Raw genomic sequence first — 25,664 nt, 5'->3', positions numbered from 1 at the left:
TAAATAAGTCTTGCAAACCCACACAATGATCCGCTTCGAGTGAGAAACATGAAATGTTTGAAAATGTGTCCCTCATGCAGTGTCTCTCAGAGGTCATTCAATTCAAATACAACACATTGAGATACAAATCATATGGATTTAGAGCGACATGAGGTAAATGATGACAGAATTTCCATTTCTTTTTGGAGTGAACTATTCCTTTATAATGAAAGCAGTTTGAATGAATTCACCATGGTTTCCTAGTGAAACTGATTCATTTCCAGTGCTAAAGTGACCTACCAAAGCTACGTCTTTTAGTTTAGATTAGCGAGGTTTAAAAGTCACCTTGTAATAGTTTGCTATTTCGACAATCATGGCCATTCTATGAACTTCCATCAAAAAATACGTAGTCATTCCTGTGCAAACATTTTTCCAATAGTAGTTCTGAAGTACTATTGCTACCTTTTTTTGTGGCTATATCTAGTTTTGGGCTTCATACGCAAATCTCAATAGGAGTGGTCATCATCACTTTGCTCTTGTCTTGAGGGTTGGGCGACTGGCTTTTGGAGGACTCCTCCCTAGAAGAATGTGGTTCGGACAGGATGCTACGTTTGAGGGGGGTGGGACGTAGACAGGAAGTTCCTGAAGGTGGAGAGGGCTCTGCGTGTCTGTGGGCGGAGCAATGTGTGGAACCGCCCCTAGACGCCCTACAGGAAGCTCTGCGGCGGTGATGACATGTTTTGAGCAGGTCGTATTTGAGGAAGTAGAAGACCTCTTTAACCCCACAGCGCCGCTCCGGTTCCAGCGCTAACAGCCGACCGAACATGCGCAACGCTTCGTCTGAAAACCGCCGCCATTGGGAAGGAACAACGCCGGGAGGAAACGCCCCCAGCTGCCATCGCTGAAATTCCGAAAAGAATGCATCACTAGGCAATGCTGCTTCCCATGGAAAGTTTCCCGTCAGCATGCAGAACAGCAGAACTCCAAAAGCCCACACGTCCTGGGTCGTCGCCACGATGATTCCCTCCGATACTGAGGCCTGGCACACCTCGGCTGCGGTGTATGGGATGGTGCCGCTGATCCTCTTGATACGGCTGCCTGCCCGGCGTGTCATTCCTAAATCTGCCAATTTCACGCGTCGACACTCGCGGTCAAAAAGCAGAACGTTTTCTGGCTTCACGTCTCGATGGACGAGACTCTTGCTGTGCATGAAGTCCAGAGCCAAACCCAGCTGCTGAACGCAGCGCTTGACCATCTCCTCCGGCAAACCGGCCTGGACAGAGACAGAAACACAAAGGCACAGTTTAGAGCAGAAGAGATACAGAGAGAAATACAGCACAGACTCTTAATCTGTAAGGCAAGCAGTTGACCTTGATCCAACTAGTTTTCCATAATCTAAAACTGGATCATATGCATGTGCCTGTTGAACTCCACAGATGTCTTCATAACTCACATACCCAGCATTCATAGCTATGCAAATTCCCTGGGGTTTTTATCACTTGTTTTTTTTTTTTTAATTCTGAAAAAATCCTCAAAAATGTGGGAGAAAATATCCACAGATTCTTTGTGAGTCTGGTTAAAATGTACATTTAGACAGCTGGTTTTCTATATTATGCAAAATGTTCAGTTGAATTTAACAAAGAATATGTCCAGGTCATATTTTACCCCAGAATAAAAAACAAACAAAACTAAAATAGAACTAAACTTAAGATGATTCTATTTTATTTATAGATTAATTATATTTTACATATAAGTTCACTCTCACTCCCAAAATACTTAGTACCTAGTACTAAGCATTTTTTATTTGTCTGTTGATTTTGTAGTTTTAAAAAAATGACGCAGATGAATTCTTGATAGTGCTACAGCTGTTAAACCTATAAATGCATGATTAAATGTGTGATTTGTGTTGTAGAGATGGTGGTGTTCATAACGAGGTGCTCTGGTACCTGAGGTGGGATGATGTCGAACAGATCCCCCGCAGGCGCGTACTCCTGTCCGAACACATAGCTGTCCTCCGTCTCAAACAGCACGTTCAGAACTTTGATGATAAACGGGCTGCAGCCCAGCGCGGCCGTCAGGCTGTACTCACGCAGAAAACTGCGCAACTTCGTCTTGTTCTTACTCACATACTTCAGAGCCAGTTTAGTACCTGCAAAATAATGGTGAATGAAATGTGAAGCATCTTAAAAATAAAGGTTCCAAAAGTGTTTTTTGCAGTAATGCTACAGAAGAAACACTTTAGGTTCCCCAAAAAAAATTCATACACTGTTTTTAAGAACATTTTAATAGTCTAAATAGACAATAAAGAACATTTTGTGGAAGTGGGTGTTAAGTGTTCTTCATGGAATCACTGATGCCAATAACCTTTAGTTTTTAGAGTGAAGGGCAGTATTGTTTTTAGTATCGTTGATTTACTGGTTAATTAATAATTAAAATTTTTTTTAATATATTTTTATTTACATTTTAAGTTCTATTTTTGTTTTATTATTTTTATTAGTTTTTTAAATGTCTATGTGATTTTTATATTTTTTTATCAGTTTTAATTATTTTAGCTGAAATTAAATGTTTATTTTTATATTTTATTGTATTTTATTTGTTTATCAAGTAAAGCTCAAAATATTTATTGATATTTTGAATTTGTTTTTCATTTTTTTATATTTTTCTGTTTACTTTTTAAAGTTTTAGTATTTTTTATTTTTTGTCTTTTTTATAGCTAGCAAGTTAAGTTAAATTAAATAGATGAAGGTTTATTTTAAATAACAAAAATATTTTTAATGCATGTAGTTTTGAATTAAATTAATGATAATAAATCTGCACAAAGGTAAACGAGATTAAATTGCTACATCTTAGATTTCAGTGAATAGTAATCTTAATTTTGGCTTGTCACATGATTATATACTATAATATTAAATTGACATATGCATGCTGGTTTCATGGTGTAATTTTTAGTGCTTGACATCTTTTAACATTCACTTCTGTTGCATGGAGAGGAGCACCTATGCAGGACATTCATAAAAAAAGAAAATTGAAAAGCCACTACCTTTTTTACACAGACTCACCCTGTGTCCGATGCACCACCAAGTCGACTTTGCCGTAGGTGCCCTTCCCTAAAGGAGCGATCAGCTCATACTGCTGTTCCAGCTCCGAGGTGGAGAGAGACGAGATTGACAGCGCCTGCATGTCCTCGACCGGAGCGCCACCTGTCCCACTGCCCCGTCCCGCTGGGAGAACCCCCACCTGGGCACTGAGAAACACACACACACACACACACACACTAACGTTTGAACACAAACTTATTTCAAGAGGAATTGCATCCTGTATGAGGAATTCTCTCCTTGTATTATTGAGCTCCTTGTTGGCATCATTTGTCTTTCTTTGTTTATTCTTCTCTCTCTCTCTCTCTAGCGCCTGTGTCCTCTTTTCTTTTCGCTTGTCAGCACTCTACCTATACTCTATTTCCCAAGCCGTGTACCTGGCTTGATGCTCTGTCAAATTTAGTGAATATTTCAGCAACAGCAAAGGGCACTAGCTGAATCACTGTCCTCACAGGAATAAAGCAGTGACCTCGAATGAGGCTTCACGATATCAGCATCATGCATAGTGACAGACCCTCGGCTGAGCATCAGCGCTGCACAACCACAACAACAACAGATGACGATCCCAGACGACCTTAAGATGACCTGCCAGAAGTTCTGATGAGCCCAACCCCTGCTATCCTGCCCACTTTAACCCCTGACTGAGAAACAAATGAGAAATTGATTCAGGAACATTCTCATTTTCTCTAGAGGTCATTGCCAGCCTTTGATTTCTACTGCATTAAACCACCAGCCAGCCGGTCTCTCTGGCCCTTCGTTCAGCTCAACCGCTAGAGCAAAGAAATGGTCTCAGTTTCAATTCATTTGAAATTTGAATTGATTAGGCTGCAGCATTCTGGAAATTTAATTGCAATTCAAAGAAACTCACATGAATCCAGCAAAACAACAATGTAAACTTATAAAATGTCTTTATGTTAATTAGCTCCATTATAAAGATTAATTTGTTTCTTTATAAACAATAAAAATGAAGGTCATTAATATGTTTAATAAATGTCTGTAATATATATATATATATATATATATATATATATAAATATATACATATATTAATATTTTCTATATATTTTCTATATATATTTTCCACAATTTTAGTGAAAACATTTAATTTAAAAAATTTAATATTAAAAATATTTTTCTATAGGTGGCATGTTATGGAAATTGTCTAATGTTGTCTGTATGATAATATGCTAATGGATAATTCAAACTTTAAAAAATATAATTTATTATTTAAAACTACACATAAAACAGTTTCTTGGCATTTCTGTGAATTTGATGCCAGTTGTAACAAGGAGTCGGGGGCGTTCGGATCCATATGCAGCATTTATTCAACAGAAAGGTAATACAGGCAGAGATCAGAAGTGGCGTCAGGTGTGTCAGGGATAACCAGAATCGTAACCAGAAACAAGCAGAGATCGGGACAGGCAGCGGAGAATCAGAGTCGGAATAAACAGTCCAAAGGTCAAAACACAGGAATAACAAACACTGGGAAAACGCTCGGAAATGTCAGACTGGCTAAACAAGACTTCGCAGTGAGTGAGAGTGAGTGTGCTGCTTTTATGTGTGTGTGTAAATGAGGTGCAGGTGTGGCAAGGAAATTGGCTGATGAATGAGGTGCAGGTGTGGCAGGGTGATTGTGATGCAGTGACTCATGGGTAATGTAGTTCGGGTGTGGTGCAACAGTTTGAGAGGTGCTAGTGTCCAAGTGACAACTGGTGGTGAATGGGTGGAATGGTCCTGACTGGAGTGCCCTCTACTGAAGCTCATGGGCACTCCATCTAATGATCGTGACACCAGTTATATGAAAATGTATATTTAAAAATCAAATTTAAATGTATAAATTAAATTGCAATTGCATATTCCGTTCACTGACACTAGCAACACCAAAGTCAGTCCCCAGGGAATGAGCCATAAAATAATTTGCTACATGAATAAATACAAATGTAAAATATACATTTAGTCAGACTGAATTTAAATCTCAGACCGAGTGTAAAATCTATAATTCGCTTTCTCTATATTGATGCATCTTGAAAGCAATCTACTATACTAAACGTAATTGTCTCCCTTAATAAATGAAACACTGACACTGTTTCTCACCGACCCTAAGGTCAACACCTGAAGGTGACCTTTGACCTGACCTCACTAACAAATCACATTAATTTCAGACACAATGTACAATCATGCAAACTCATGTTTACAATCAAACAGCAAATATCTAAATGCTAAGTGCATCAGCATTGCACAATAAAAATAAATTTTGAAAAAATTACATTTTTAAATTAATTCTCATTCCATTTTTATTATTTATTTTATTTTAATTCATTTCAATATTTTACCTTTTTGTATTACTCTCTTTTGCCTTCCTTTCTCTTCTTCACCTTATTTACTGTGTGTTTTTTTACTTCAGATGTTTTGGTGTTATTATAACAATCACACCTACAGCATCTGACCCTGAACACATCAACAACAACAACAACAGAAACGCATGAACACACGATGTGCAGCAGGTCCGAGCCAAGCGTCTCCAAACAAAAGAAATCAACCGACCCATCAGTGATGAGCTGAACTCACCTGCCCGTGCCCTGCTGTCTCTCTCCCTCATGTTCCTGCATCCAAACACCGCGTCCTGATCTCACCCCGGCTAGAAATTCAGCCAAAAAACCATGATGCTCTTTTACCAAAAAATGAGTTTCCTCAGCACTCCAGCTCTACATTCTGCACTCGTGTGAAAAAAAGCACAGTCCGTTCCTGGCATCCATCCAGCTGAGTGTGTTCAGCTCTCTTTGTGTGCTCCTGAAGGAAGCCGCTGGAGCACGAGGAGCTGGTGTGTGTGTGTGTGTGTGTGTGTGAGATGGAGGGGAGGGGGTGCAAGCGTGTGTATCTATGCGTGAATGACCTACTTCATTGCGTTTCCGCTCTCAGATGCTGTCTGTGTCTCGCTGTATCCAGGGTCCCTTTAGGGATGTCAGATGCGCTCATCCAGTGGCCACATGATCACAGAGCCCCTCGAGCCAGCAGTGTCCCGTCATTCAGGCTTTATTGTCACCCCCGATTTAATACACAACATCAAACTTATTTTTAGATCTGATTTGCATTGTGACACTGGAGCACATTTTTTTTTGACAATTTTTTTTTTTATAGGTTGTTTTTTTTACATGAAGAAATATTGTAAATTATTGCAGATTTAATGTTTTCTATAAGTGGCATTAAAAAATATTAATAAATGTTGATGGAAATAGTTGTTGTTACACAAAATGTAAACTAGATTTTTTATTTTCTGTTTTCTTGTTAATTTTTGTTAACTAAAGTAATTATTTAAATTTTTATATTTACTTTTTTATATACATTTTTGTTAATGTTTTAGTAATTTTGTTGTGTTTTTGTCATTTTTATTAGATTTTCGTTTTGTTTTGTTTTTTGTCTATAGTTTTGCTAATTTTGTTTATTTTGGTAGTTAAGCTGAATGAAAATGAGAAATACTGCCTTGACAACTTTTTTATACTTATTTTTATATTTTATTTCAGAAGCATAAAGAAATATTGTTAATTAGTGCAGATTTAATAATAATAATAATAATAATAGATTTTCCATAGGTGGCATTACAAAATATAAAATATATGTTTATGGAAATAGCCTATATGTTGTTACACGAAATTAAAACTTTTAATTTTTTTTAGATTTTCTATTTTCTTATTAATTGTTTTTAACATTTAAGTAATTATTTAATTTTTTATATTTTCTTTTTTTGTTAATTGTTGTTAAAGTTTTGGTTATTTTATGTTTTTGTCATTTTTATCAGATTAGTCATGTTTTAGTTTTCTATTATTTTATATATATATATTTTCTTAATTTATTATGTCTTAATCATTAAACATCAAATTAAACTAAACGGAAGAGACATGTTGCCTACACAATTAGCTTAAGTTTCAGGTTTTTAAGATTTTTTTATTTTTATTTTTTTTAGCTAAAGTTTATTTTATTTCAAGTTATAAAAGCTTTTTATGGTTCCAGTTTTTAATAATAACCTAGAATGTGTCTGCATGTTTTATTTTTGTTTACTTTTTCTCTCATTCTCATGAATCTCAATGTAATATAGTCATGAAGTTCATGTTTATTACTAAAAGGAGCACAAGGCAGATACTATGACGGTGTATCAAAATACCCCATTGACATTCATTGGTTTAAATGTTCGTTATCTAAAACCTAATTGACAATGATGACATCACTGTGATATTTACATACTTAAGTTTTGATTGGTCTTCTGTTTAACATTTCTTTGCATACTAAATAGTGATTTTTCTTTATTGTGTATGAGAGCGCAACAGTCAGGGTAAATATGTAAATTTACATTTATGCATTTGCCAAGCGTCTGAAAGCCCAGATACAGAATAATCTCACCTCTGCTTGTGTTACGCCTCTGTTTCTCCTTTCATTACGCTTCTCTCATCTTCTGCTTCACACTATTTGTCCTAGTTTAAGTTGCTGTCTCCTCACTTTATCCAGGTCGACGTGTTTTTATTTCTTTCCTAGAAACACTGTGTCTTATAAAATATGGGCTTGAATGTAAAAAAAATGCTACTAATGTCTGCCCAGCAAGCCCACATCTACTGCCCAATAATTATTTTATATTAATTAGAAATAGCATTATGAGGTAAGATGCAACAACTTTAGTATTAATCTTGTACAATTGTAAACTTCATCATCCAGAAATAATAATAACAGTTAATATATTTATTGTTATAAAGGTGGCACATGCTAACAATGATTATAAAAAATACAAATTATAATGAAAAAATGTTTATAAACATTATATTATAATCAAATTCAGATGTAATGAAAATATACATTAGTGTAATATTAGAATTATTATAAGTATTATAGAAATTTATATTACAATTATTCTAAAAGTGGCACGTAATAAAAATAATTTTTATTGTTATAAAAGTGGCAAAAAAAAAAAGAAAAAAAAAAAAAAAAAAAAAAATATATATATATATATATATAATTACAAAGTACTATCGTTATTGTTACTATTATTGTTGCTATTATTTTACAAATTTAAATAATAATAATAATAAAAGTTATTATCATGGTTGTTGTTTTTGTTTTTATGTGCCATAAAAATAATAATAAATAAAGTAAATTCTAATTATTACAAATCATCAAAATTATTGTCAACATTTTATTATTATCATTATCATTATTAAAAATAGAATAACAATCATTATTAATTAATATTATAATGCACATAATAATAAGAATAACAATGATAATTATATCACAAATTTATATTTCTATTGTATTACAATTATTATAAAAGTGGCAGATAATACATTTTTAAAGTTGTTGTTTTTGTTTTGTGCCATAATAATAATAATAGTAGTTATTATGTTTATTGATATTTTTATTATATTCAATCTGAAATCTTTATATAAATTATTGTTATTATAAAAGTTGAACATAATTATTATTATGTAGTAATTATTATATAGTATTATTATATGTAATAATCTTAACATAAAACCGTTTTGTCTCGCTCTCTGTGGCTGTACTGTCTGTCAGTCCTTCTCAAAAAACTAATCTGAAGATTTGGTGTGTAGATGTGTAGATGTGTAGATGTGCTTTTATGAATTCATTAAGAACTGAAGAGCTCCCACTCTCAGCTGTGCTCAGCAGGTCTTTGAGGATCATCCCAGTCCTGTAATCGCTGAACATCCCTGATCCCGAGCCCTTCACTGCATTCAGAGGGTCGCGGATCTCTTCCTGCCTTTCTGAAGAGACATGCCTCCAGCGTGTTTGTTGTCTTCTTCATCTCCTGCGTCATCATGAAATCACCAGAAGACAGCTGTGGAGTTCAGGGATTTCACGCTGCATGTCATTGCTGTATTTTGTTGCTTGGATTTAATTAGATGAAAGCTTTAATTACACACCTGAGGTTTGAGTGACAGGTGCTGAAGCCTTGACAAAAGCCTGACGGGAGCGTCAGCGCTGACCTTTCTGTGTGCGTCAGCTTTAAATCAGTTCCTCAAAAATCAATCTGAACAGCTAAGCACCCATTCAGAGTTTTATGAGTCATCTGAAATTCTAATGTACACATATATTACAAAATTACATAAATTATATAAGTACAAAATTATTACAAATAATGAAATTAGAAATACTTACTATTAGTAGTAGGAAAATAGTATGATAGTAATTAATATCATGTAAAATCTGAATAATAATAATAATAGTTATGATTGTTTTTATGTAAAAAAAAACTTCAGAACATTCCCAAATATAACAATATTACAATTTATTAAAAAAGTTGAACATTATGAAGTCATTATAAATCCATAAGATTGTAAATGTATTTTCTTGCCTATATATAAATATATTTTATAGTATATTTTGGTACATGAAGGTGAAAAATATATTTAACATTTTCACAGTTTATATATATATGTGTGTGTGTGGGTTTTTGAAAAAAAACAACAACAATCAAAAACAAAAATATATATGAACATATATTTTAAAATACTATTTACAATATTTTTTTATATGTCCTTATTCTGCTCTTTTCTAATGTGTGAGAGGTATTAATGTTAAAAGTTTATTTTATTTATTTATTCTTTGAAGACTTTTGGTGAATTGTGTTGAATCCAAATAGACTCAATTAGACTCAGAACATAAAGATTGTACCAAAGAAACTGAACATAATACCATACAGGGTTAAATCCAGAACACCTTTGCAGTGAAGTGAAGTGAAGTGAAGTGAAGTGACATTCAGCCAAGTATGGTGACCCATACTCAGAATTTGTGCTCTGCATTTAACCCATCCGAAATGCACACACACAGAGCAGTGAACACACACACACACTGTGAGCACACACCCGGAGCAGTGGGCAGCCATTTATGCTGCAGCGCCCGGGGAGCAGTTGGGGGTTCGATGCCTTGCTCAAGGGCACCTAAGTCGTGGTATTGAAGGTGGAGAGAGAACTGTACATGCACTCCCCCCACCCACAATTCCTGCCGGCCTGGGACTCGAACTCACAACTTTTCGATTGGGAGTCCAACTCTCTAACCATTAGGCCACGACTTCCCGAAGTAACTGCATAGCAACTGCATAGCAATCACGGTGGAGTGTTTTTCAAATTTGCTCTCGGGTGGGCTCGGCTGTCTCTGTGTAATTGGATTTTCTTTTTCACGGTCTGGTCATTTTCAGCCGAACTCTCTGACGGTCTTCTCTTTCTCTGTAGGCTTCTAACAAGATGCGTCTCTGCAGACAGTGGCTATATCCTAAGATATTACATCTTATTTATTTACTTCCAAAGAGAAACCACAGGCCTGACACAGATTGATTGAGGGTTTGGTCTGTGATCTGCAGTTTGAGCTGGATGTGGGCTGTTTGTTCTGCTAATACTGTCTAGTGATGGTCAGAGCAGAGGAAAGGGAGAGCTGGACACGAGCAAGTAACAGCCTGGAGTGTGAGAGAAGGGTATTTCTGTGTAAATGACAGAGCCATATTGGCTAAAAGGTTGGCTTGTTTAGACAAAGCAGAAAACTGCTGAAATGTGTAAAAGATAAAAGCTTTGAATGCTGCCATCTAGTGGTTCAGAAAGAGTATTTCAAATCACAAATAGACGTTCGAGTCATGGAAGCGAATCAGTTCGTTCGAACAGTTAATTTTAATGCAGCGGTTGACAGAATGATTCATCAATCAAACGAGTCATCACTCAAAATAGTTCTTATATAAATGTTAGTTTTTTGTAGTAAAATATTTTTTTTTTAAATACGCTACTGCTTTATGTATTGTAATAGCTTATACTTATAATTTAAATTGGGTTTAATTATGTTCCCGCCAAAAATTGTACTTCAAATGCTCTTCTTCATTTGAAAGATATACCATCAAGATTAATTTAAAAGGTTCAAACAAGTCTTTTTTTTCTTTTTTTTTCATGAATCAAACCTCAATACTGGTTCCACACGCACAAATCCAAGTGATTAATTCAAGTCTCAATTTCATAATGAAACAAGGCTAGAATAAACAACTAGCTTTTGGTTTTAAAGGTACAGAAATATTTTTTTTTTTTGGCAGCAAATATAATATTTTACTTTAACACAGAAGTCTGGGTAATAAAAGTCGCTTGCAGAAAAATACACTCACCACTGATTGAGCCAACGTTGTTCAGGGGCTGTTCAAGCAGTTCCCTTTCATAGGTCACTTCGATGCTGCGGTGACGTCACCTGCTATGGGAACACCCCTCGGTGTGACGAATGTCTGAAGCCCTATACCATCCCGCCAATCCTATTGGCCAAATAGCGCTTGTCACCGCCCTACGCATGCGTACGCATCGTATACCTGGGTGCCGCGCGCCATTTCGCTCAGATTTCATTCCTTCAGGAAAGCGAATCATCTGTGCCCTAGGATTCATCTCGCGTTCTCCAGCGGTTTCTACGAGCAGTGTTAACTCCTCTTCACGGACGCGATGAGTCAACGAAAGGTAAGAGCCGTATATGGGTTTATCACTGGGAGGCACTCATGAGAGGTTTGTTTGAAGCCTCTCCACATGTTCTCTCCGTGATAGCCTACGGCTACAGTAAAAAAAAAAAAAAGGAATCCGCGCTCTGGAGTGTATTTCTATAAGTCGCCTCGCATCTAACCCCCACCGTTTTGCTTCTGCGGTCGCCGAGGCCCGCACGAGGTGTTGGTTAGGGGCGATATGTGCGGCTTGACTATGAATACAGTGATGCACTGGAGCCTCTCGTCCTCAACCCCCACGCTCTAACATTGACTGTCTCGCAGCAAAGGCACCTCGAGCATCATTGGATTGAGCTATTATTTGAGCGCCCCCTCAGACACTCTGCACAATCCAGCCTTCAGAGTTTGAGGGACGGCACAAGAGGCTGGCAAAGACGGCCAGTTTATGATGGCTCACACAGCTGCCGCGTTCTCGCTAGCGGCGTGGTCCGATATTTATCTTGTTGGATTAAATCCTGCCGTGGATACGCTTCAGGATTATACACAACAAAACGCAGCGAGTTTGACGCATGCGCTTCCCTTCCTGTTTGAACCAGGGACTGTGCCCTCCACTAGAGAGTGCTGTTGGACTGCTAATGCACATCCAACCCTCTCACTGCAGTCCCCACACTCTAACATTGACTGTCTCGCAGCAAAGGCACCTCGAGCATCATTAGATTGAGCTATCATTTGAGCGACCCCTCAGACACTCTGCACAATCCAGCCTTCAGAGTTTGAGGGACGGCACAAGAGGCTGACAAAGACGGCCAGTTTATACGGCTCACACAGCCGCGTTCTCGCTAGCGGCGTGGCCCAATGTTTATCTTGTTGGATTAAATCCTGCCGTGGATAGGCTTCAGGATTATACACAACGAAACGCAGCGACTTTGACGCATGCGCTTCCTTCCTGTTCGTCAGGGACTGTGCCCTCCACTAGAGAGTGCTGTTGGACTGCTAATGCACATCCAACCCTCTCACTGCAGTCCCCACGCTCTAACATTGACTGTCTCGCAGCAAACAGTGCTTTGAGCAGCATTGGATCGAGCTGTAATGCCAAACGTTCTTTCAGACACTCTGCGCAATCCAGCTTTCAGAATTCGAGGGGCGATTCAAGGGTCTTGCACAGACGACCCGTTTATGACGGCTCGCACAGTCGCCGCTTTTTCGCTAGCGGCAGAGCCCGATGTTCAATCTGTTGGCCTAATTCGCCACGAGCTTTTCGTGCCCGGACATTTTAACGTGTATGATAGCGTTGCAGGAAGCGGAAAATATGAGACTGCTAGTATTGTTTCGGACCGCGTGGGAACGCTTGCCCGATATTTCTCAATGGGTGTTACGCGCAATTTGTCACGGATACACCATTCAGTTTCGAAGAGGCCCGCCTCCTTTCCGCAGAATTCTTTCCACGGTGGTGAAATGGATGGAAATAGCGGTGCTGCGACAGGAGATGTCAGCTCTGCTGAGCAAAGGGGCTATAGAAGAAGTACACCCCTCTCAGATGGAGTCAGGGTTTTACAGCCGTTATTTTGTGGTACCAAAAAAAAAAAAAAAAAAAAGCAGCGGATTGCGACCCATTCTGGATTTACGCCGTCTGAATCTTGCACTCAGGCCGAGCAAATTCAAGATGTTGACGGTAAAGTCTATTTTGTCTCAGATTCAACCAAATGACTGGTTTGTCACGATCGATCTGAAGGATGCATACTTTCATATTCAGATCATCAAGAGACACAGGAAGTTCCTCAGATTCACTTTAGAGGGCAAAGCGTATCAATACCGCGTTCTTCCCTTTGGCTTAGCTCTGGCTCTCCGTACTTTCTCAAAATGCATGGACGCAGCTCTGGCCCAGTTGCGGCTCCAGGGCGTTCGTGTTTTGAACTACTTAGACGATTGGCTGGTTTTAGCGCAATCGCAGACTCAAGCACACTCTCATCGGGATCTTGTGCTGAATCATTTAAACAGCCTGGGCTTACGCACGAATTTCCAGAAAAGTGTTTTAATCCCCTCTCAACGGATAACCTTCTGGGAATAGACTTGGACTCTCGCGCAATGACAGCAAAGCTTTCTCTCCTGCGCGCACAGTCGATTGCGTCATGCGTGCGGCGCTTCAAAGCGGATCACACAGTGAAAGTGAGATTGTGCCTCAGACTTTTAGGTCTAATGGCAACGGCATTCCCCGTAATTCGTCTGGGATTACTTCACATGCGCCCTTTTCAGTGGTGGACGAAAAGACGAAATATTTCACCCCGTTGTCTTCAGCATCGGACGATTTCGGTGACATGGAGGTGTGTGATGTCGTTAAAACTATGGATGTCAACCGAATTTCTCCTAACCGGGGTTCGGCTGGGGATTTGTGCTTTCCGAGAGACCGTCACGACGGATGCGTCTTTGACCGGTTGGGGAGCTGTTTGTCTAGGGCGCCCAGCCCACGGAGTGTGGACAGCGGCGCAACGCAGTTGGCACATAAACAGGTTGGAATTACTGGCGGTTTTTCTGGCACTCCAGTAGGGGAATGGAGATTACACCCCCAAACGGTGAATCTCTTATGGCAGATTTTCGGAGAGGCGAGAGTGGATTTATTCGCGTCGAATATGACTACGCATTGCCCGCTATGGTTCTCCCTATGCCCCCCATCGCCTTGGGCTTGGATGCGTTAGCTCACAGTTGGCCCAGGACCAGTTTGTATGCTTTTCCCCCAATTCGTTTGATCCCAGCGGTGTTACCCAGAATACGGCTGGACAGAATGGAACAGCTGCTGCTGGTGGCTCCGCGGTGGTACACACAGCCGTGGTTTGCGGACCTGATCAGTCTGTTAGCGGGCTCTCCATGGGAGATTCCCCTCAGACAGGATTTATTATCACAAGCACAGGGACTGATTTGGCACCCGAGGCCAGATCTATGGAAACTGTGGGCGTGGCCTCTGAGCGGAGTGAGTTAGTATGTCCCGGTCTTTCTGTTGAAACTACCGAGACTATACTGAATTCTAGAGCAGCTTCTACGAGATGCTTATATGCTTTCAAGTGGGGACTGTTTACGACCTGGTGTGAAATTCGTAATATGGATCCAGTTTACTGTCCAGTGGCTTCAGTACTGGAGTTCCTTCAGGACCATTTTTCGGATGGAGTGACACCAGCCACTCTAATGTTTACATTGGCAGCCATTTCAGCTTACCACGAGTATATAGATGGTGCCTCGGTGGGACGTCATCCACTGGTTTCTCGTTCATACAGGGTGCGCGACGGCTGAGGCCTTTCTGCCCCGTGCGAGTTCCTTCATGGGATTTATCCATTGTGTTGCACGGTTTATCAGGGCATCCGTTTGAGCCCTTGGAAACTGTACCGGATAAAATCCTGACTCTGAAGACGATTCTTCTTATGGCTTTATCCTCCCTCAAGAGAGTTGGGGATTTACAGGCTCTCTCTGTTTCACCTTCATGCATGGAATTTGCACCGGGCTCTGTGAAGGTGTTGTTGCGACCGAGGCCTAATTATGTCCCTAAGGTCGCATCTAATCCCTTTCGCTTTCAGCAGGTGGTCCTGGATGCTTTATCCCCTGCTGAGGCGGGGTCTGGAGATCTAAGTCTTTGCCCTGTGAGAGCTTTAAAGACTTATGTGGATCGTACTGCCCCATGGCGTGAGTCTGACCAGCTGTTTGTCTGTTTTGGACATAGAATAAAGGCCATGCGGTTACAAAACAGTGCATGTCACTTTGGCTGGTGGAGGCAATATCTTTAGCCTATGTTAAAGCTCATTCCACGAGAGCAGTGGCTTTTCTCAGTGGATCTTCTATGGATGATATCTGTGCTGCGGCAGGTTGGTCCTCACCCAGCACTTTTATCAAGTCTTACAGTCTGGATGTGAGGATGGCTCCTGGCTCCCGGGTTCTCTCCGCTTGAGCAGATGCTTCCTTGGATCCCAGCTATCAGGTACGTCAGGCGTGATGGTATAGCGTTCCCATAGCAGGTGACGTCACCGCAGCATCGAAGTGACCTATGAAAGGGAACATCTCGGTTACGTATGTAACCATGGTTCCCTGAATAGGGAACGAGATGCTGCGGTCCTGGCCGTGCCGTACCTTGATAGCATTCTTCTTCTTCAGTCATGAAATCTGAGCGAAATGGCGCGCGGCACCCAGGTATACGATGCGTAGGCCGGTGCCAAGCGCTATTTGGCCAATAGGATTGGCGGGATGGTATAGGGCTTCAGACATTCGTCACACCGAGGGGTGTTCCCATAGCAGTTGATGTCACCGCAGCATCTCATTCCCTATTCAGGGAACCATGGTTACATACGTAACCGAGATGTTTTTCTGTGTAAACACGCACTAGACAGATGTTAAGACACTTGCACTTTTGTCTTTTTTAGCGTCTCGAACATAAAACTGCATTCTAAAGTTGATGCGTCCAATTTGCAAAAAATAAAACTTGTAAGACAACACATCTTGATCTCTACACAATTATCTTTTCATTCCCCTGGCCTTCGTCTCAAGTTTTATAAATGCACAAAAAACAATTCTGTGTGAATGGTCCCTCAGGCTGGTCTTGATGTTTAAACAATGAAGCACAATGTTTTTATAGCACCACAGAGAAAAAGTTTTTACGCATAAAATAACGTCACCTTTAAGATATGGTAGCACAACACTTTCATTGTCATGTCATACAAACTTTATTTTTCATAATGCTTTGTCAGCTTATGCATAATCAAGTCAAATATTTAAACATCATAAAATACCATTGTCTCACAGAAGCATTTTTTCCCTGTATGATTAGATTATGTTTTGTTATCCTGCTGGGCATGTTAGAGCAGATCAGCGATGAAGCCGGTGTCACCGTGGAGGTGCTGCTCCTGGAAGGGTGAGGGACCCTGACCCTGTGTCCTGTCTGAAAGAGCAGGGAGATTTTAGTCGGTGCACTTAACCTGTTTGAGCACTAGCAATGCAAGGTAAGGTCATCAATAAACTTCTTTTGTGAAATGTTTCATATATATATATATATAAAGAAATTATTTGATGCATGCAGTCATTGTAAGTGACTTTTTGGTGTTCACTGAGTCATTAGATGAGAAGTGCATGCATGTTTCACCTGTTGTCGTCTGGTAGGAGATGTTATGTTGTGTTAGAAGTGATCGTAGCCGCTCTATCTCTGCTCGCTGCTTTTCAAAATCCTGTGGAGAGAAAAAAAAATAAAAAAGTTGAATTCACAAGCAAATCTAAAACTGAGCGCATTGCATGTGTCCTGCACAAAATATTTGGACCTAAATTGAACATTTATGAATTTGTTCAAATTTGGATATATTTTGAATTATAACATTTTACATTAAAAATGTCCTTTTATTTGTATTACATGGTTAAAATAAACTAATAAACAAAATATGATGCATATTTGTCATTCATACATAAATTTGATTTGATTTTATTTTATTTTCACAACAAAAAACATTAAAAAAAACAAACAAACAAAAACTGTTATACATTTCACAAAAAGAATGTGATGGACAATTGCCGAAAAACCCTCAAGGGGCTTAATTAGTGGCAATCTCCATAGGAACAATTATATTTAACAAATTAAAAACATATTGTAAAACAATGTAAAATTGGATTTAAAGCACAAACCCATACGGAAAATTCAAACAACTTAGTAACAATAATTTTACTCTGTTTAAACTGTTCTTTAGAAACCTCAACAAATGATGGGGGAAGACTATTCCATACCTTTGAACCTCTGTATAATATACTAAACTGTGTTTGAGTCGTACGAGAGTAGGGAGGCCTAATAAGACGACTACTACGAGTCGGATACTGATGAAATTCATTATTAAGAATAAAAATATTACAAAAATGCTGAGGAAATAACTTTTTTATAGAGTTATAAACGAATAAAGCAATTTGAAGCTGATTCACTTGGTAAACACTAAGAATACTTGCCTGAGCAAACAGTAATTGGGAGGGGTGTCTACGATTTACACAAAATATTATTCTTAAAGCTCGCTTCTGAAGTCGAAAAATAGATTCTAGTTTAGTTGGGTGGGTACTAGCCCAAGCAACATTACAGTAATTGATATATGGATACAACATTGAATAATACAACATAATTGCAACTTTTTTGTTAATCAAATGCCGTATTTTTCCTAATATACCGACCACTTTGGCTATTTTTGTACTTATGGCACTAATTTGAGGTTTCCAAGATAAAGAGTCATCTAGTATAACGCCGAGGAAACAAGCAGATCTAACATTGTTAATGGAGATATTATCAATTTGAATTTTCATTGAAGATTTAAATGTGTTAGACTTAATACCAAACAATATGTAACTTGTTTTTTTTATGTTAAGTGACAATTTGTTGGACTTGAACCAAGTAGATAACTTGTCAAGTTCTTCATTAACTACTTTTATTAAGATTTCTGGATTTTTATGGGAATAAAATACACTTGTATCGTCTGCAAATAAAATTTTAGAAAGTTTATCTGAGACATTAGGGAGGTCATTAACATATAATAAAAATAACAAGGGACCCAAGATGGAACCCTGCGGTAAGCCGCACTGAAGGAGAAGGAAAGGGGATTCTGTCCCATTATAATTAACAGATTGATATCGGTCTGAAAGATAATTGGTGAACCAGAGTAGTGACTTGTTTCGTATACCATAATGTGAAAGTTTTTTTAACAGGATGGAATGGTCAACGGTATCAAATGCCTTTGAAAGATCCAGAAAAATACCTATATGTTTTCATTTCTATCTTTTGCTTTATATATCTCAGTCAAAAAATGGACAAGTGCCATGTAAGTGGAATGTTGTTTCCTAAAACCATACTGGTGTGCATATAAAATATTATTTTTGTCCAGATGTTTAATTAATCTTGAGTAAACAAGTTTTTCGAGAACTTTGGACAGGGCTGGTAACACAGAAATTGGTCTATAATTGTTAAAAATAGCATGGTCATCTTCTTTATAAACTGGTGTAATTTTCGCCATTTTCAACTCTACAGGTACAATTCCTTGGTCTAGGGAAAGATTATAAATATAAAGTAATGGTTTAATGATATCGGGATAAATTGCTTTTAATATTTTACTGTCAATCATATCATGTCCTGGTGAACAGTCTTTTAAATTGATAATTATATCTCTAATCTCATCCTCGGTAACAGAAGTAAAGTTAAAATCCTCAGACACTGGAAAATTCATGTATTCTAGTGGTCCAAAATGACTAGGTGGAATTTTAGAAGCCAATGTTGGACCTACATCAGAGAAAAAGACATTAAATCTTTTGGCAATTTGTTGCGGATCTGAAACAATAGAATCGTCAATCTTAAATTCATTTGGTAAATGCTTTTTAGAATGTGTTTTATTAAGAATACAGTTAATGGTTCTCCATAAAGAAGATGCATTATTTTTATATTCGACCAATTTCCTATTGTAATAATGGGTTTTTGCTCCTCTTATGACATGATTTAATCGGTTTCTATATTTTTTGAATTGCAATAGATGAAATGGAGTAGGACAAAGAATGTATTTTTTATATAATTTATTTTGGATTTTCATGGACTTTATGATAACTGGAGTTATCCACGGTTTGGACAATTTGCGCTTCAAAGGCACTGATTGGAGAGGAAAACACGAGTTGTAAACCTGAGTAACATTTTTTATAAACAATGAAAAGGCCTTCTGGGTATCTACTTTTTGATAAATTTCACTCCATGATATTTGCCTTACAGCGTGTCTGAAATTTATCAAATTTCTTTCACTAAAAATTCGTCTATATTTAACGTTTTGTATAGGGGGGCAATTTTCAGTCTCATCAGCAGTGATCAAAAATATGGGACAGTGATCAGCCACATCAATGCACAGGACACCGGATTTCATAGTCTTATTATACACATTAGTAAAAATATTATCTATACGAGTTGCTGAGGTATTAGTCACTCTGGTGGGAACTGAAATCATAGGATTAAAGCTATAAGAAGACATAGTATCAGTAAATTCTTGAATTAACATATTTCCCTGACTATTTTCAATATTAATGTTAAAGTCACCCATTATGTAACAATTTTTCCTTTCATTAGAAATGATGTCCAGTACATTTGAGATGTCTGTAATAAATGCAGAGAGGTCACAATTAGGTGGTCTATAGATACATAAAATTATTGCTAATTTAGTTTCTACTGCTACTACTTCCGAAGAAGAATTAAAAAGCTTTTCAAAGTCACATCTTTCTTTATAATGTAGACTAGAATTGATAAACAGAGAAACCCCTCCACCCACCCTTCCCTCTCTACATCTAAAAATATGTTTGTAATCTTCTAAATGAAAATTCCCAGCTGTTTTGTCAGTCAGCCATGTTTCAGTAAGCCCTATCACATTAAAGGTATAATTTAGATTTTCAAGGCAAGTGGATAAACCCTCAAAGTTTTTAGATAAACTACGAACATTAATATGAAGGAAAGAAAGATATTTTTCAGTACTAAGAGAATTTGTCAGAGTTTTGAAAGTACTTTCACAATAGTATTCAGAGGTGCCAAAATAATTCTGTTGTAGTTGGAGAATATTATTTTGGTCTGGATCAGGAGAAATCATCATGCATGTGGACTAGATCAAAATAAATTGACATGCATGTACAATGAGAGGAATTATTTGAGCTTCACTGGTAGTTGCCATCTGATGTTATTGACGGGGTTTAACTATGAGCCGATCATAGCTAATAACAGCAAAGTTTCCCCTCTCTCTGGCCTCCTTCATAGCTGGAAACAGTTCGGCCCTCTTCTTCCTAATGCGATCAGAAAAATCTTCATTAACATAGACACCAGTGTTTTTGAGATGAGCTTTCGCCTTTGTGAGAATAAGTTCTTTGTCCTTGTAACGTAGAAATTTTACAACAATTGGTCTTGGTTTTGTGGTTATTTGCTGTTTCAAGTTTCCAATACGATGAGCTCTTTCAATTTCAATACATTTCGGATCAATTTTAAGCTTGTCATTAAAAAATTCCCTCACCTTCTTCTCAGAGTCTGGCCACGATTCAAATGCGTTATCCTGGGTTAAGCCATCAATTATCAGATTATTTCTGCGACTCTGGTTATCAAGGGAATCAATTTTTAAGGCAAGATCTTTCTCTTCAGAGTTAGTGCACAGTGAGGACAGTTGCTGCAATTGAGATTCAAATGAATCCACCTTCTTCTCCATTGCCCTAAGATCGTCAGTTTGAGCTTGGGAGAACTGAAGGCTGGTCTTCACTTCCTGCACATCTTTAATGATCCCATCAATTCTGGTATTTACAGAATCCAGCATTGTTTTTGTAAAAGACAAGAAGCTTGATTCTTGTCTATCGAGCATATTAGTGTAAAATTTCCTTTGTTCTTCCAACATATCTTTCAAAATGTCCATAGTAACAAAGTCTTCTTCATTGTGAAGAGCTTTCTTACTGCTACTTCGTGACATGATTACCTGTTTTGTTGGATTATTGTGGATTGGAGAAAGGCCAGAGGCCTGGCCAGGTGATCCACTCAGGCAAGATCACTCAATAGGAAGGCCCAGGCTGATTAGGATCCGTCAAATATCAGCTCTTTCAAAAACCATCCAGTTCTTTAAGTTCAGTAATCCTGTGTTTCAATAATCAAGGATTCAAGTGTTTCAAGAATTCAATAATCCTGTGTTTGTCGCAAAAAACTTCAGACTTCCATAAATTAAACAACTCTTACATTTTAACTGAATATTGCTTGTTCCACAGTCGTATTTTAACCATGTTCATACTTTTTAACTAAATATATTACATTTTTTGGACAAAGAACTGATTCTAAGCTATGTTATTTAATGCAATTAAATTTTTTTTTTTTTTATTAAATTAAATAAATGCAAATAGTAACTATTCCATAATTTTTTGATTGCTTGAGGGGAGTGCTACCCTGACCCTGAACACACACAAATGCCTATTATTATGATTTTCTCAGATGCATGATGATTATAACACTGCGTGTTTGTGTGTCACCTGTTCTGTGATGAGATCTTCATATCGAGCTTGAGCAATTTCATCCCACTCCTTCTGCAACGCCTCACTCAAAACCGGATACACTGAAAGACTAGCGAACAATCAGACACGGTTTACCGTAGATAGGTATTTAACTAATGGGTTATTTATTTACTTTTTTTATCACATGACATTAACTCACCCAAGAGGGAGTGTGAATGGCAAACTAGTGGCGTCTCAAATATCAGTGAATAAATACACGTCTGAGGCTCTGAAACACTCGCTATTTTACTGCTATTCCCACAAACCAGGAGAACCTAGAATATAGACATCTCAACATCCATCAAACATCAACTGGCAGAAAATATACATACAGGTACAGCTACAGTCATAACTTATCCATAAACTCACATTAGTGTCACGGCTTACGCTGCTGGAAGGAACACGGAGCCGAGGGATAAACGAAACAAGGATTTATTAAATCAAACATAGGCAAGGTAAGTAGCAAATAACAGGTAACAAGTGGACGAGTAACAAGTAGACGAGTAACAAGTAGACGAGTAGACCCGACAAAACAGAACTGAAAGGACAAGGCTGTTATACAAGGGATAATAGGGAAAACACAAGTGGATGGAATGACTAAATTAACAGGGACATGGAACACATGCGGAAATGACTAGACACACCTGGGAACTAATCAAACCACATAGAGACAGAAACTGGGTCACAGGGGCAAAAACACACAAAATGAGTCCAGGTGTGTGACAGTACTCCCCCCTCCCGGTAGGTGCGTCCTCGCACCGTAGAAACAACAAAGGGAGGCCAGCAGACAGGGACCACAGAGGAAGGAGCCAGGGAGGAGATGACGGAGGGAGGAGCCAGGAAGGATCTGAAGCAGGAGGCACCCAGCAGGACCCAGGCCACAGCCATAACGGCCCAAGGTGGAGCCGACGGTGGAAGGAGCCATGGAGGAGGAATGGTCACCGACTCCAGGGACTCGACCCACGGCAACGGAGCAAGTGGAGGAGGAGCCCGCGGCGGAGACGGAGAGCCGAAGAGCCAGGGTGACGGGGAGGAGCCGGAGGTCCTAGGCGGAACTGATGGCTCTGGTGACTGACGCGGCGATGTGGATCCGGAAGGCCGCGGTGAGGCCAGAGTGACCGAGGACTGAGGTGTAGCCGAGGGGATGAAGGAGCCGGAGGGACGGAGGGATGAGGCGAAGCCGGAGGAGTGGAGTCCCGAGGCATAGGATGGACGACGCCAGACCAAGGCAGAGCCGGAGGGACGAGGGAGCCAGGCAGAGCCTGCAGACTGCCGGGCCACGGCGGAGAGGAAGGAGCTAGGAGCCATGGTGGAGCCGACGGGTCAACGGGCCGAGGCGGAGTCCAGGCCTCAGAGGCTGGAGGCGGAGGTGAGGGAGACGCCGACCAAGGCGTCGCTGGAGGATGGCGGTCCCGCTGAGCTCGCACCACAATGATGGTAGGCTGAGGGCGAGCAGAGGGGCAGCCAGATGACAGCGGAGGAGGAGGCAGGAGTGGGTGGGAATTTTGGAGGAGCAGGCATTGGAGTAAGCTCTGGGGCTGGAGCCCTTCCTGGGCTTAACGGAGGATCAGGAGCCCGTCCTGGGCTTAACGGGGGTTCAGGAGCCCGTCCTGGGCTTAACGGGGGTTCAGGAGCCCGTCCTGGGCTTAACGGGGGTTCAGGAGCCCGTCCTGGGCTTAACGGGGGTTCAGGAGCCCGTCCTGGGCTTAACGGGGGTTCAGGAGCCCGTCCTGGGCTTAACGGAAGATCAGGAGCCCGTCCTGGGCTTAACGGAGGATCAGGAGCCCGTCCTGGGCTTAACGGGGGAACAGGAGCCCGTCCTGGGCTTAACGGGGGAACAGGAGCCCTTCCTGGGCTTAACGGGGGAACAGGAGCCCGACCTGGGCTTACAGGAGGATCAGGAGCCCGACCTGGGCTTACAGGAGGATCAGGAGCCCGTCCTGGGCTTAACGGAAGATCAGGAGCCCTTCCTGGGCTTAACAGAGGATCTGGCATAGGTGAATTGGAAACCCCCTCATTTTGACCCATTTGGCGCTCCACATTTTGCTCCCTCGTGGTGGGCAGTGTCGCCGGCTCTCGCACCTGGTCTGACGGGTTGCTCTCTGTCATCGGTGGGCTCGGGCTTATGCCTCATACCGTGGGGAGATTGTAGGCTGGGCTCTGGGTCCAGAGTGGACCTGGCGAGATCCTCCATTGGGCCGACCGTGAGAGGTGACCCATTTCTCACCAGATTCCACTCTATGAATGCGGCGAAATCCTCCCGAGGACCATCTTCGGGCGACAACGCTCTGCACCTGGAGTTCAGGCTGGCGTGATAAAAGGTGCAGAGCGCGTGGTCCGGGTAGCTGGTGGCATTAGCTAGGAAGAGAAACCGTCTAGTATGGTCCTCGAGAGAAAGTCCCTCCTGCTCCAGCAGGAGGAGGAGGTATTCGGGGCGATAGAGGGGATCCATTACACACTACGGAAAGAAAAAGACTGTGAAAAAAACGGAAAAAAAAACGGAGGGAAAACACGCAGTTTTTAACTTTTTAGGTCGGGTCTTCTGTCACGGCTTACGCTGCTGGAAGGAACACGGAGCCGAGGGATAAACGAAACAAGGATTTATTAAATCAAACATAGGCAAGGTAAGTAGCAAATAACAGGTGGCAAGTGGCAAGTAACAAGTGGACAAGTTGACAAGTAACAAGTAGACGAGTAGACCCGACAAAACAGAACTGAAAGGACAAGGCTGTTATACAAGGGATAATAGGGAAAACACAGGTGGATGGAATGACTAAATTAACAGGGACATGGAACACATGCGGAAATGACTAGACACACCTGGGAACTAATCAAACCACATAGAGACAGAAACTGGGTCACGGGGCAAAAACACACAAAATGAGTCCAGGTGTGTGACAATTAGAATTAACACAAAGACAGTGTGTTTATGCAATTCTTGTTGCCGCATGAATCTCCTTCTCGCATCCACATGCCAGTAAACGTGTTATTCTGAATCTCCCATTCCTGCCAGATACTACACACGCACAGCAGAGATTTCACATATAGAGTTTTAGACTAAACTAAATAGAATAAAGTATAATAAAAACTTTTATAAAAATCACTACCCTAGTATACCGCTGTATGCATTCCATCTGAAGCTCTGTTCATGCTGAGTCACATTATGAAATGGACAAAATACGTATTTGTATCTAAAAAAGAAAACAGTTTCTTTCAACTTTACATAATTACTTTTATGGAAGCTGGTTTCTGCAATGGTATAAAAAAATAAAAATAGGTAATTATGACTTTTTATCGAACAATTCAGACTTTTGTTTTTTTCAAATGTGCATTTATACCCCATAACTGCAATTATGAGTTCACATATCGCAATTAAAAAATAAATAAATAAATAAAAAATCTGAATTGTGAGATAAAAAGTTGCAATTACTTTTTTTTATTATTATCCAGTGGCAGAAACAAGCTTCTATACAAATTCTTTCATGAAAAAACAACATTGAAAAAAAATCATTGTTGAACCTGTATAGCTCAAGACACGGGTTAGTTGTCACTTCATTTCAATAAATATTGCAAACATTTCCACAATAATTGCAGAAAAAAAAAAACTTTAGTTTCTTCCAGTAACATTTAAGCAGTAAAACAAATATGAAATGCAAAATAAATCAAGAAACCGTAACAAAAGTTGAAAACAAGCATTTATGTCTTTAAGTGTTGGACTCAAAACCTCACAGTTAAGTAGTCCCAGTCTCTCTTATATGTAAGTGAACAAGTATATAATAGAGGTATGTATGCATTTTGAGCAAACATGCTTTTAAATATAGTTTTTATTACTGACATGGCTTCAATGTAGTTGTAGCACTTTCCTGCCAGTCTGTGCAGATGTGGAGGTCCAGACACTGGAGACGGGCTGATCTTCGCCTGCAGTCGATTATTCTGAGGCACAAGCTGATTATTTAGCCTCAAAGTGAAAAGAATATGAAGATTCAGAGTATGTTGTATTAATAAATCTTACATTTAGTCTAAAATTAGACTGGGTTTGCTAGTAACCTCACCCAAATGTATTAGGCTCCTCCACTATCTTCATCTTCCCTCCTGATGTG

The 25,664-nt window shown here is 39.6% G+C and overlaps 2 protein-coding genes across 2 annotated transcripts in view; both read right to left on the bottom strand.

The window, feature by feature from the left end:
* Positions 1-450: 450 nt before the first annotated feature.
* Positions 451-5,773, bottom strand: sbk1 (SH3 domain binding kinase 1). Its single transcript, XM_059525132.1, has 4 exons — positions 5,643-5,773; positions 3,039-3,223; positions 1,926-2,128; positions 451-1,252 (listed from the first exon to the last, which is right to left on the bottom strand). Exons 1-4 carry the CDS (start codon positions 5,681-5,683, stop codon positions 473-475), a joined length of 1,209 nt encoding a protein of 402 aa, XP_059381115.1. The 5' UTR covers positions 5,684-5,773; the 3' UTR covers positions 451-472.
* An 18,718-nt stretch (positions 5,774-24,491) lies between these two features.
* Positions 24,492-25,664, bottom strand: part of LOC132115805 (N-acetylglucosamine-1-phosphotransferase subunit gamma-like) — a 1,677-nt gene continuing 504 nt past the window's right edge. Inside the window, exons 2-5 of the mRNA XM_059524205.1 lie at positions 25,617-25,664; positions 25,400-25,522; positions 24,682-24,755; positions 24,492-24,580 (exon numbers count right to left, since the gene is read on the bottom strand). The exon at positions 25,617-25,664 is cut by the window's right edge and continues 7 nt beyond it. Of these exons, the coding sequence (XP_059380188.1) occupies positions 24,492-24,580; positions 24,682-24,755; positions 25,400-25,522; positions 25,617-25,664 (334 nt within the window). The remainder of the gene's footprint in view (positions 24,581-24,681; positions 24,756-25,399; positions 25,523-25,616) is intronic.

This window comes from Carassius carassius, chromosome 35, assembly GCF_963082965.1.
Source record: "Carassius carassius chromosome 35, fCarCar2.1, whole genome shotgun sequence".
Classification (NCBI taxonomy): Eukaryota; Metazoa; Chordata; class Actinopteri; order Cypriniformes; family Cyprinidae; genus Carassius; species Carassius carassius.
This window is presented reverse-complemented; position numbering and strand designations above follow the sequence as displayed.

Excerpts from the sequence above, each read along its gene's own strand:
- sbk1 (XM_059525132.1), bottom strand. The coding sequence starts at position 5,683 with ATGCAGGAACATGAGGGAGAGAGACAGCAGGGCACGGGCAG. Across the intron at positions 3,224-5,642 it reads AGACAGCAGGGCACGGGCAG|TGCCCAGGTGGGGGTTCTCC; the intron begins GTGAGTTCAGCT and ends TGTGTTTCTCAG. Across the intron at positions 2,129-3,038 it reads GGTGGTGCATCGGACACAGG|GTACTAAACTGGCTCTGAAG; the intron begins GTGAGTCTGTGT and ends ATTATTTTGCAG.